The sequence below is a fragment of the Bombina bombina genome, chromosome 6 (genome assembly GCF_027579735.1).
Source record: "Bombina bombina isolate aBomBom1 chromosome 6, aBomBom1.pri, whole genome shotgun sequence".
Classification (NCBI taxonomy): Eukaryota; Metazoa; Chordata; class Amphibia; order Anura; family Bombinatoridae; genus Bombina; species Bombina bombina.
In genome coordinates, this window is record NC_069504.1 from 263108405 (window position 1) to 263121386 (window position 12982).

General features: G+C 37.2%; 1 protein-coding gene across 1 annotated transcript in view; it reads left to right on the top strand.

Annotated features, from left to right (window-relative positions):
• The window catches only part of LYZ (lysozyme), a 33716-nt gene that overhangs the window by 1965 nt on the left and 18769 nt on the right, over positions 1–12982 (top strand). Inside the window, exons 2-3 of the mRNA XM_053716823.1 lie at positions 585–749; positions 2659–2737. Coding sequence (XP_053572798.1) covers positions 585–749; positions 2659–2737 — 244 coding nt within the window. The remainder of the gene's footprint in view (positions 1–584; positions 750–2658; positions 2738–12982) is intronic.

The window sequence follows — 12982 nt, forward strand, 5'->3', positions numbered from 1 at the left end:
TGTGATTTGTCATATGAAGCCATAATTATGATGTAGAATGTATTTTGCACATTTATTTTTAATTGGCCCATATTTCCATTGACTGTAGGAAAGAATGGGAAACCATTAAGCAATCTAGTATTGTACTAGCAAGCAATCAAGATCTACTTGTAACTAACAACCCACATCTTCAGGACACATTGTCAATGACCTATCATATTGAAATATGAGGAAAATGTTGTTTGTTATTATTGTCATTTATTACTAAATCACGGCCAAATTCCTAAGCGCTAGGTAAATGAGTAGAAGTAACACAATGACACTGATTCATGGTTAAAAAAGAAATACACACACATATATATATATATATATATATATATATATATATATACACACACACATATTGCTAGTGAGTGTGCAAGTCATTCTTATTAAAGAGGTGAAATACTTCTTCCAACAGATTCTCCATCTTATTATATAATATGTGATGCTATTAAACATTTCTGTGGTAATTATGGAACAACGTGACTAATAAAGGCTGTGTGTTGAGATTTAGTGTTGCCTAGTTGAATGTGAGGGATAACCACAACATATCATTTCCACAGGGGTGTGCACAGCCTACTTTGAAAGCAATTTCAACACGAGGAGTAAAAATTTTAACAGGGGTGACAACAGCACTGACTATGGCATTCTGCAAATTAACAGCCGGTGGTGGTGTTTTGATGGAATGACCCCAGGATACCACAACGCTTGTAGGGTCAACTGCGATGGTAAAGTATATATTGTGTGGATATTTATTATAATTTAGCTGCCTATACTTACAGATAAAAGCTTGAATATAAATTGTACATTTCATAAAAGTAAGAGCCACAACAATTATTGTATAGTTAATTGGCTATACTTTTTGTGGCACTTACTCATATTATAGAATTGTATATTACCTTTTCATTCTACAGATTAAACTTAAAGGGACAGTCTAGTCCAAAATAAACTTTCATGATTTAGATAGGGCATGTCATTTTAAACAATTTTCCAATTTACTTTTGCTTTGTTCTCTTGTTATTCTTAGTTGAAAGCTAAACCTAGGAGGTTCATATGCTAATTTCTAAGCCCTTGTAGGCTGCCTCTTCTCTCAGGGCATTTTGACAGTTTTTACCACTAGAAGGTGTTAGTTCATGTGTGTCATATAGATAACACTGTGCTCAGGCTCCTGGAGTTCCTAGGAGCCAGCACTGATTGGCTAAAATCCATGTCTGTCAAAAGAACTGAAATAAGGGGGCAGTTTGCAGAGGCTTAGATACAAGATAATCACAGAGGTAAAAAGTATATTTATATAACTGTGTTGGTTATGCAAAACTGGGGAATGGGTAATAAAGGGATTATCTGTCTTTTAAAACAATAAATATTCTGGTGTAGACTGTCCCTTTAATTGTGAAAAGTTTTTAAACTCTTTATATAATATTGCCTTTATATATTTCTTAGTTCACATCACAGTACTTTAAAGGGATATTAAACCCAAATGTTAGTTTCCCAAAAAATGTTTGTGTGTAGTAAAATAAATTGTAATACGTTTTTTTATTTAGCCTGTGTTTCTTGTAATTTAACTATGAAATGTATGTTTTTCCACACTCGTAAGAGATGTTGTGGTACATTACCGAGAACCCTGACCCTGTTATATAAGATTGCTTGATCAGTTCATGAGCTCATTTATACATGCACCTAACTGGCCACAGCAAGGTATGATAAAATATGTTAGAAGGTTAAATCAATGGACTGCAAAACAATACAAAACAACAATTTAAAATGGTTTGATTTGATTTTATTTTGTATTCAGGTTTTGTGTAATCCAGTGTTGAATTGCTGATATATACTATGAATATATAGAAAGAATTACTTTAATTTCCCTTTCATTTTTACATCATTGTATTATAGGGTGCCATGGGCATATTAAAAAAAAAAAAAATATTATTTATGAGTATTTTTCAAATCAAATAGAACATGCATACTCCATGAGTAAAGGGAACAATGTCTGTGTGAACTCTATACACTGAAAATCCATGCTGCACCTCTATAGGGCCATTTTATTGTGTACAAATCCCACATACTCTACTGCCAAAATACTACTAAGCATGTCCAGCTGGTTACTTCTACTGAGCATGCCCAAAACATATCTCCGCAATCACTGCTTGCTTTTTCACCAAACTAGATAATAAAAATCTGTATACATGCAGAATTTTGATAATGATTGATACAGGGTTTTTCTGCTGTAGGGTTGGCTAAATATTTTCATATCTATTTCCATTGAAAAGTAAATATTTTTTCAACTCTTAATAACTCCAAAACTACTAAACAAGTTTACTTAATTTTAGCATTTCCAATCACCAAGTGTGCCCAAAAAACTGCCAAATGTTAAAGGAGTTCATTCATCCAGCCCAAAGTGATAAGCACCTGAAAAACAGTATTTAACTCTTTAATAGTCTGACAAACTTTATACTATATAATTTACTCTGATGCTTTGCAGAGAGTTGCAATGTACTAACTGTAGCCACAAATTGTGAAATTTACTTTCAGTACTTTTATTGTTTATATTATATTAACAAATGGTTTTAAAATATAACAGTAAGAATATCACATACATACTTATATAAGCAAACTTAATGAAACTGCATCTTTTCCTAGCTTTACTGGTTGATGATATCAGTGCATCTGTGAATTGTGCAAAACGCGTTGTAAGTGATCCTCAGGGTATGGCTGCATGGTAAGTATTGGATTCTACTTTATAATATGCTCCCTGCTTATACCACTGACAGTTAGTTCAACATTTTTTAAATGGATGTGTTTTTTTTAAAACTAATTTGAAAGCCCCTATATCATAAGAAGATATACATACAATTGAAAAGCCTGTTACATTATTTGAGGTATTAAATGATGAACTTATGGCACATATTTAAAGGAAGAGGTTGCGATTTACAGTGTGATGGGATGTCTGGGCATAAAACTCAGTTTCTTTCATGTAATTAGCAAGAGTCCATGAGCTAGTGACGTATGGGATATACATTCCTACCAGGAGGGGCAAAGTTTCCCAAACCTTAAAATGCCTATAAATACACCCCTCACCACACCCACAATTCAGTTTTACAAACTTTGCCTCCGATGGAGGTGGTGAAGTAAGTTTGTGCTAGATTCTACGTTGATATGCGCTCCGCAGCAAGTTGGAGCCCGGTTTTCCTCTCAGCGTGCAGTGAATGTCAGAGGGATGTGAGGAGAGTATTGCCTATTTGAATGCAGTGATCTCCTTCTACGGGGTCTATTTCATAGGTTCTCTGTTATCGGTCGTAGAGATTCATCTCTTACCTCCCTTTTCAGATCGACGATATACTCTTATATATACCATTACCTCTGCTGATTCTCGTTTCAGTACTGGTTTGGCTATCTGCTATATGTAGATGAGTGTCCTGGGGTAAGTAAGTAAGCTTATTTTCTGTGACACTCCTAGCTATGGTTGGGCACTTTGTTTATAAAGTTCTAAATATATGTATTCAAACATTTATTTGCCTTGACTCAGAATGTTCAACTTTCCTTATTTTTCAGACAGTCAGTTTCATATTTGGGATAATGCATTTTAATTTAACATATTTTACCTTAAAATTTGACTTTTTCCCTGTGGGCTGTTAGGCTCGCGGGGGCTGAAAATGCTTCATTTTATTGCGTCATTTTTGGCGCGGACTTTTTTGGCGCAAAAATTCTATTTCCGTTTCCGGCGTCATACGTGCCGCCGGAAGTTGCGTCATTCTTTGACGTTATTTTGCGCCAGAAATGTCGGCGTTCCGGATGTGGCGTCATTTTTGGCGCCAAAAGCATTTAGGCGCCAAATAATGTGGGCGTCTTTTTTGGCGCTAAAAAATTTGGGCGTCATTTTTGTCTCCACATTATTTAAGTCTCATTATTTATTGCTTCTGGTTGCTAGAAGCTTGTTCACTGGCATTTTTTTCCCATTCCTGAAACTGTCATTTAAGGAATTTGATCAATTTTGCTTTATATGTTGTTTTTTTTCTTTTACATATTGCAAGATGTTCCACGTTGCAACTGAGTCAGAAGTTACTACAGGAAAATCACTGCACAGTGCTGGAGCTACCAAGCTAAGTCTGCTATAAACTTTTGGTATCTGTTTCTCCAGCTGTTATTTGTATTGCATGTCATGTCAAACTTATTAATGCAGATAAAATTTCCTTTAGTACTGTTACATTACCTGTTGCTGTTCCGTCAACATCTAATTTTCAGAGTGTTCCTGATAACATAAGAGATTTTATTTATTTTAAATCCATTAAGAAGGCTATGTCTGTTATTTCTCCTTCTAGTATACATAAAAGTCTTTTAAAACTTCTCTTTTTTTCAGATGAATTTTTAAATGAACATCATCATTTTGATGCTGATAAATCTTTGTATTTGTCCAAGATGGAATTTATTCGTTCTTTACTTAAAGAAGTGTTATTTGCATTAGAAATAGAGGATTCTGGTCCTCTTGATACTAAATGTAAACGTTTAAATAAGGTAGTTATTCCAGAAGTGTTTTATCTCCCTGATGCTATTTCTGAAGTAATTTCCAGGGAATGGAATAATTTGGGTAATTTATTTACTCCTTCTAGACGTTTAAGCAAACTATATCCTGTGCCATCTGACAGATTAGAGTTTTTTGGGACAAAAATCCCTAAGGTTATGGGGCTGTCTCTACTCCTGCTAATGTACTACTATTCCTATGGCAGATAGTACTTCATTTAAGGATCCTTTAGATAGGAAAATTGAATCCTTTCTAAGAAAAGCTTACTTATGTTCAGGTAATCTTCTTAGACCTGCTATATTTTTAGCGGATGTTGCTGCAGCTTCAACTTTTTGGTTAGAAGCTTTAGCGCAACAAGTAACAGATCATAATTTTATAGCATTATTATTATTCTATAACATGCTAATAATTTTATTGGTGATACCATCTTTTGATATCATTAGAGTTGATGTCAGGTATATGTCTCTAGCTATTTTAGCTAGAAAAGCTTTATGGATTAAACTTGGAATACTGACATGTCTTCTAAGTCAACTTTGCTTTCCCTTTCTTTCCAGGGTAAATAATCATTTCGTTCCTTTCCTCACAACAAGGAACAAAAGCCTGATCCTTCATCCTCAGGAGCGGTATCAGTTTGGAAACTATTTCCAGTTTGGAATATATCCGAGCTTTATAGAAACCTATAGCCAGCTCCTAAGTACCTATGAAGGTGCGGCCCTTATTCCAGCTCAGCTGGTATGGGGCAGATTACGTTTTCTTCAAAGAAATTTGGATCAATTCCGTTCTTAATCTCTGGTTTCAGAAACATTGTTTCAGAAAGGTACAGAATTGGCTTCAAGTTAAGGCCTCCTGCTAAGAGATTCTTTTCTTTCCCGTGTCCCAGTTAACACAGCAAGGCTCAGCATTTCTGAAATGTGTTTCAGATCTAGAGTTGGCTGGAGTATTTATGCCAGTTCCAGTTCTGGAACAGGGGCTGGGGTTTTATTTTATCTCTTCATTGTACCAAAGAAGGTCAATTCCTTCAGACCAGTTCTGGATCTATCATTATTGAATCGTTATGTTAGGATACCAACATTCAAGATGGTTACTGTAGGACTATCCTGCCTTTTGTTTAGCAAGGGCATTATATGTCTACAATAGATTTACAGGATGTGTATCTGCATATTCCGATTCATCCAGATTACTTTTAGTGTCTGAGATTCTCTTTTTAGACAAGCATTACCAGTTTTGTGGCTCTACCGTTTGGCCTAGCCTCAGTTCCAAGAATTTTTTTCAAAGGTTCTCGGTGCCCTTCTTTCTGTATTCAGAGAATAGGGTTTTGGTATTTCCTTATTTGGACGATATCTTGGTACTTGCTCAGTCTTCTCATTTTCGTAGAATCTCATACGAATCGACTTGTGTTGTTTCTTCAAGTTCATGGTTGGAGGATCAATTTACCAATCAGTTCATTGATTCCTCAGACAAGGGTAACCTTTTTAGGTTTCTAGATAAATTCAGTGTCTATGACTCTGTCCTTGTCAGTCAAGAGAAGTTTAACATTGATATCAGCTTGTCAAAACCTTCAGTCACAATCATTCCCTTTGGTAGCCTTATGCATGGAAATGTTGGGTCTTAGGACTGCCGCATCAGATGCGATCTCCTTTGCTCGTTTTTACATGCGACCTCTTCAGCTCTGTATGCTGAACCAATGGTGCAGGGATTACTCAAAGATATCTCAATTAATATCTTTAAACCGATTTTATGACACTCTCTGACATGGTGGACAGATCACCATCGTTTAGTTCAGGGGGCTTCTTTGTTCTTCCGACCTGGACTATAATCTCAACAGATGCTAGTTTTACAGGTTGGGGAGCTGTATGGGGGTATCTGACGGCACAAGGGGTTTGGGAATCTCAGGAGGTGAGATTTCCGATCAATATTTTGGAACTCCGTGCAATTTTCAGAGCTCTTCAGTCTTGGCCTCTTCCGAAGAGAGAGTTGTTCATTTGTTTTCAGATAAGACAATGTCACATCTGTGGCATACATCAATCATCAAGGAGGGACTCACAGTCCTCTGGCTATGAAAGAAGTATCTCGAATTTTGGTTTGGGCGGAATCCAGCTCCTGTCTAAATCTCTGCGGTTTATATCCCAGGTATGGACAATTGGAAAGCGGATTATCTCAGTCGCCAAACGTTGCATCCGGGCGAATGGTCTCTTCACCCAGAGGTATTTCTTCAGATTGTTCAAATGTGGGAACTTCCAGAAATAGATCTGATGGCTTCTCATCTAAACAAGAAACTTCCCAGGTATCTGTCCAGATCCCGGGATCCTCAGGCGGAGGCAGTGGATGCATTTTCACTTCCTTGGAAGTATCATCCTGCCTATATCTTTCCGCCTCTAGTTCTTCTTCCAAGAGTAATCTCCAAGATTCTGAAGGAATGCTCGTTTGTTCTGCTGGTAGCTCCGGCATGGCCTCACAGGTTTTGGTATGAGGATCTTGTCCGGATGGCCTCTTGCCAACCGTGTACTCTTCCGTTAAGACCAGACCTTTTGTCTCAAGGTCCTTTTTTCCATCAGGATCTGAAATCCTTAAATTTAAAGGTATGGAGATTGAACGCTTGATTCTTGGTCAAAGAGGTTTCTCTGACTCTGTGATTAATACTATGTTACAGGCTCGTAAATCTGTATCCAGAGAGATATATTATAGAGTCTGGAAGACTTATATTTCTTGGTGTCTTTCTCATCATTTTTCTTGGCATTCTTTTAGAATACCGAGAATATTACAATTTCTTCAGGATGGTTTAGATAAGGGTTTGTCCGCAAGTTCCTTGAAAGGTCAAATCTCTGCTCTTTCTGTTCTTTTTCAACAGAAAGATTGCTATTCTTCCTGATATTCATTGTTTTGTACAAGCTTTGGTTCGTATAAAGCCTGTCATTAAGTCAATTTCTCCTCCTTGGAGTTTGAATTTGGTTCTGGGGGCTCTTCAAGCTCCTCCATTTGAACCTATGCATTCATTGGATATTAAATTACTTTCTTGGAAAGTTTTGTTCCTTTTGGCCATCTCTTCTGCCAGAAGAGTTTCTGAATTATCTGCTCTTTCTTGTGAGTCTCCTTTTCTGATTTTTCATCAGGATAAGGCGGTGTTGCGAACTTCTTTTGAATTTTTACCTAAGTTGTGAATTCCAACAACATTAGTAGAGACATTGTGGTTCCTTCATTATGTCCTAATCCTAAGAATTCTAAGGAGAAATCGTTGCATTCTTTGGATGTTATTAGAGCTTTGAAATATTATGTTGAAGCTATTAAGTCTTTCCGAAAGACTTCTGGTTTATTTGTTATCTTTTCCGGTTTTAGAAAGGCCAGAAAACTTCTGCCATTTCTTTGGCATCTTGGTTGAAATCTTTATTTCATCTTGCCTATTTTGAGTCGGGTAAGACTCCGCCTCATAGGATTACAGCTCATTCTACTAGGTCAGTTTCTACTTCCTGGGCGTTTAGGAATGAAGCTTCGGTTGATCAGATTTGCAAAGTGGCAACTTGGTTCTCTTTGCATACCTTTACCAAATTCTACCATTTTGTTGTATTTTCTTCTTCTGAAGCAGTTTTTGGTAGAAAAGTACTTCAGGCAGCGGTTTCAGTTTGAATCTTCTGCTTATGTTTTTCATTAAACTTTATTTTGGGTGTGGATTATTTTCAGCAGGAATTGGCTGTCTTTATTTTATCCCTCCCTCTCTAGTGACTCTTGTGTGGAAAGATCCACATCTTGGGTAGTCATTATCCCATACGTCACTAGCTCATGGACTCTTGCTAATTACATGAAAGAAAACATAATTTATGTAAGAACTTACCTGATAAATTCATTTCTTTCATATTAGCAAGAGTCCATGAGGCCCGCCCTTTTTTGTGGTGGTTATGATTTTTTGTATAAAGCACAATTATTCCAATTCCTTATTTTATATGCTTTCGCACTTTTTTCTTATCACCCCACTTCTTGGCTATTCGTTAAACTGAATTGTGGGTGTGGTGAGGGGTGTATTTATAGGCATTTTAAGGTTTGGGAAACTTTGCCCCTCCTGGTAGGAATGTATATCCCATACGTCACTAGCTCATGGACTCTTGCTAATATGAAAGAAATGAATTTATCAGGTAAGTTCTTACATAAATTATGTTTTTAGCAACAAAAAAAAATTGGCTAAGTGTTATAACTTTTTTGTTAAATCATCCATATTGTAATATGCTTCTATTCAAATCTGAAACACACAAATCTAAGTTATTTCTCCCTTTAGTCATATCTAGTTGGCTTCTATAGAAGGAGATCTTTCAAGGTGATACGCATATCCTTTGCAGTTTTATAAAACCTTAAAACATATTGGGCTAGATATCAAGTGGTGTGCTAATGTTAGCACACATTTTACAAGTTGAAAGTAAATGCTTTTGCTCAAATAATTAGCGGGTTGGGTTTGCACGAGTGGAGACCTAGGAGCATATTTATCAATGTGCGAGCGGACATGCTACGATGCGTATCATGTCCGCCGCACATCGATAAATGCTGACAGCATACGCTGTCGGCATTTATCATTGCACCAGCAGTTCTTGTGAACTGCTGGTGTAATGCCGCCCCCTGCAGATTCGCAGCCAAACGGCCGCTAGCAGGGGGTGTCAATCAACCCGATCGTATTCGATCGGGTTGATTTCTGTCCACGGCCTCAGAGTAGGCAGACAAGTTATGGACCAGCAGTCTTTAGACCGCTGCTTCATAACTTCTGTTTCCAGCGAGACTTACAGAGCTTGATAAATATGCCCCCTAGTGTAAAGAGTAAGAATTTAAAAAAAAAATGTGCACTAAACACAACATAAATACAATAAAATAACTGTTAAACTCATATATACACTATATGATAAAAAATCTAAATATATTTTTTAAGGGTTAGGCATATAGTTTATCACAACGTGTTTGAATGGAAAGGCCTATAATTGATATATATGTCTAAAAATGTATACGTGGGTATGTATATGCATATATATTTATATTTATATATATATATGTGTGTGTGTGTCTACATATGTGTGTGTATATATATATATATATATATATATATATATACATACAAATATACACATATAAATACATATATTCACATATGTACATGTATACATATATACTATATAAATATATATATATATATATATATATATACACACACTTTGTAGCCCTTTGCACTTAAATACCTTAAAACTGCAAAAAGCATTTTTAAATATTTTTAATATTTCATAATATGATTAACTATCGGCTAGATCACGAGTTTGGCGTTAGCCTTAAAAATCAGCATTGAGAGGTCCCAACGCTGCTTTTAAATGCCCGCTGGTATTACGAGTCAGGCAGGAAAGGGTCTACCGCTCACTTTTCTTCCGCGATTTGAGGCTACTGCAAATCCCCTTACGTCAATTGCGTATCCTATCTTTTTAATGGGACTTGCCTAACGCCGGTATTACGAGTCTTGGAAGAAGTGAGCAGTAGACCCTCTCCTGTCAAGACTTCTACCGCATATAAAAGTCAGTAGTTAAGAGTTTTATGGGCTAACGCCGGAACATAAAACTCTCAACTAAAGTGCTATAAAGTATACTCACACCCATAAACTACCTATTAACCCCTAAACCGAGCCCCCCCACATCGCAAACACTATAATAAAATTATTTAACCCCTAATCTGCCGACTGGACATCACCGCCACATACATTATACCTATGAACCCCTAATCTGCTGCCCCTAACATCGCTGACACCTACATTATATTTATTAACCCCTAATCTGCCATCCCAACGTCGCCGCAACCTGCCTACAATTATTAACCCCTAATCTGACGACCGGACATCGCCGCCACTTTAATAAATGTATTAACCCCTAAACCGCCGCACTCCTGCCTCGCAAACACTAGTTAAATTTTATTAACCCCTAATCTGCCTGCACTAACATCGCCGCTACTATATTAAAGGTATTAACCCCTAAACCTAAGTATAAACCTAACCCTAACCCCCCTAACTTAAATATAATTTAAATTAAAGAAATTAATTTAACAAAATTAAATAAATTATTCCTATTTAAAACTAAACTACTTACCTGTAAAATAAACCCAATGGCCTAGATTTAGAGTTGGGCGGTAGCCATCAAAACCAGCGTTAGAGGCTCCTAACGCTGGTTTTTACCGCCCTCTGGTATTTGGAGCCAGTCATTAAAGGGTCTAACGCTCACTTTCCAGCCGCGACTTTTCCATACCGCAGATCCCCTTACGTCAATTGAGTATCCTATCTTTTCAATTGGATCTTTCTAACGCTGGTATTTAGAGTCGTGGCTGAAGTGAGCGTTAGAAATCTAACGACAAAACTCCAGCCGCAGAAAAAAGTCAGGAGTTAAGAGCTTTCTGGGCTAACGCCGGTTCATAAAGCTCTTAACTACTGTGCTCTAAAGTACACTAACACCCATAAACTACCTATGAACCCCTAAACCGAGGTCCCCCCACATCGCCGCCACTATATTTAAATTTTTTAACCCCTAATCTGCCGCTCCGTACACCGCCGCCAACTACGTTATCCCTATGTACCCCTAATCTGCTGCCCCTAACACCGCCGACCCCTATATTTATTAACCCCTAATCTGCCCCCCACAACGTCGCCGCCAGCTACCTACAATTATTAACCCCTAATCTGCCGACCGGAGCTCACCGCTAGTATAATAAATGTATTAACCCCTAATCCGCCTCACTCCCGCCTCAATAACCCTATAATAAATAGTATTAACCCCTAATCTGCCCTCCCTAACATCGCCGACAGCTAACTTCAAGTATTAACCCCTAATCTGCCGATCGGAGCTCACCGCTACTCTAATAAATTGTTTAACCCCTTAAGCTAATTCTAACCCTAACACTAACACCCCCCTAAGTTAAATATAATTTTTATCTAACAAAATAAATTAAGTCTTATTAAATAAATTATTCCTATTTAAATCTAAATACTTACCTGTAAAATAAATCCTAATATAGCTACAATATAAATTATAATTATATCTTAGCTATTTTAGGATTAATATTTATTTTACAGGCAACTTTGTAATTATTTTAACCAGGTACAATAGCTATTAAATAGTTAATAACTATTTAATAGCTACCTAGTTAAAATAATTACAAAATTACCTGTAAAATAAATCCTAACCTAAGTTACAATTAAACCTAACACTACACTATCAATAAATTAATTAAATAAACTACCTACAATTATCTACAATTAAACCTAACACTACACTATCAATAAATAAATTAAATACAATTCCTACAAATAAATACAATTAAATAAACTAACTAAAGTACAAAAAATAAAAAAGAACTAAGTTACAAAAAATAAAAAAATATTTACAAACATTAGAAAAAAAAAAAATTTTTAAACTAATTACACCTACTCTAAGCCCCCTAATAAAATAACAAAGACCCCCAAAATAAAAAAAATGCCCTACCCTATTCTAAATTACAAAAGTTCAAAGCTCTTTTACCTTACCAGCCCTTAAAAGGGCCCTTTGCAGGGCATGCCCCAAAGAATTCAGCTCTTTTGCCTGTAAAAAAAAACATACAATACCCCCCCAACATTACAACCCACCACCCACATACCCCTAATCTAACCCAAAACCCCTTAAATAAACCTAACACTAAGCCCCTGAAGATCTTCCTACCTTGTCTTCACCATGCCAGGTATCACCGATCGTTCCAGGCTCCGAAATCTTCATCCAAGCCCAATAGGGGGCTAGACATCCATCATCCGGCTGAAGTCTTCTATCAAGCGACGGCTGAAGAAGTCCAGAAGAGGCTCCAAAGTCTTCATCCTATCTGGGAAGAAGAGTAGATCCGGACTGGCAACCATCTTCTTCCAAGCGGCATCTGCTATCTTCATCCGATGAGGACCGGCTCCATCTTGAAGACCTCCACCGCGGACCCATCTTCTTCTTCCGACGACTTCCCGACGAATGACGGTTCCTTTAAGGGACGTCATCCAAGATGGCGTCCCTCGAATTCCGATTGGCTGATAGGATTCTATCAGCCAATCGGAATTTAGGTAGGAAAATTCTGATTGGCTGATGGAATCAGCCAATCAGAATCAAGTTCAATCCGATTGGCTGATCCGATCAGCCAATCAGATTGAGCTCGCATTCTATTGGCTGATAGGAACAGCCAATAGAATGCGAGCTCAATCTGATTGGCTGATTCCATCTGATTGGCTGATTAGGGGTTAATAAGTGTAAGGTTAGGGGTGTTTAGACTCGGGGTACATGTTAGAGTGTTAGGTGCAGACGTAGGAAGTGTTTCCCCATAGAAAACAATGGGGCTGCGTTAAGAGCTGAACGCTGCTTTTTTGCAGGTGTTAGGTTTTTTTTCAGCTCAAACTGCCCCATTGTTTTCTATGGGGATATCGTGCACGAGCACGTT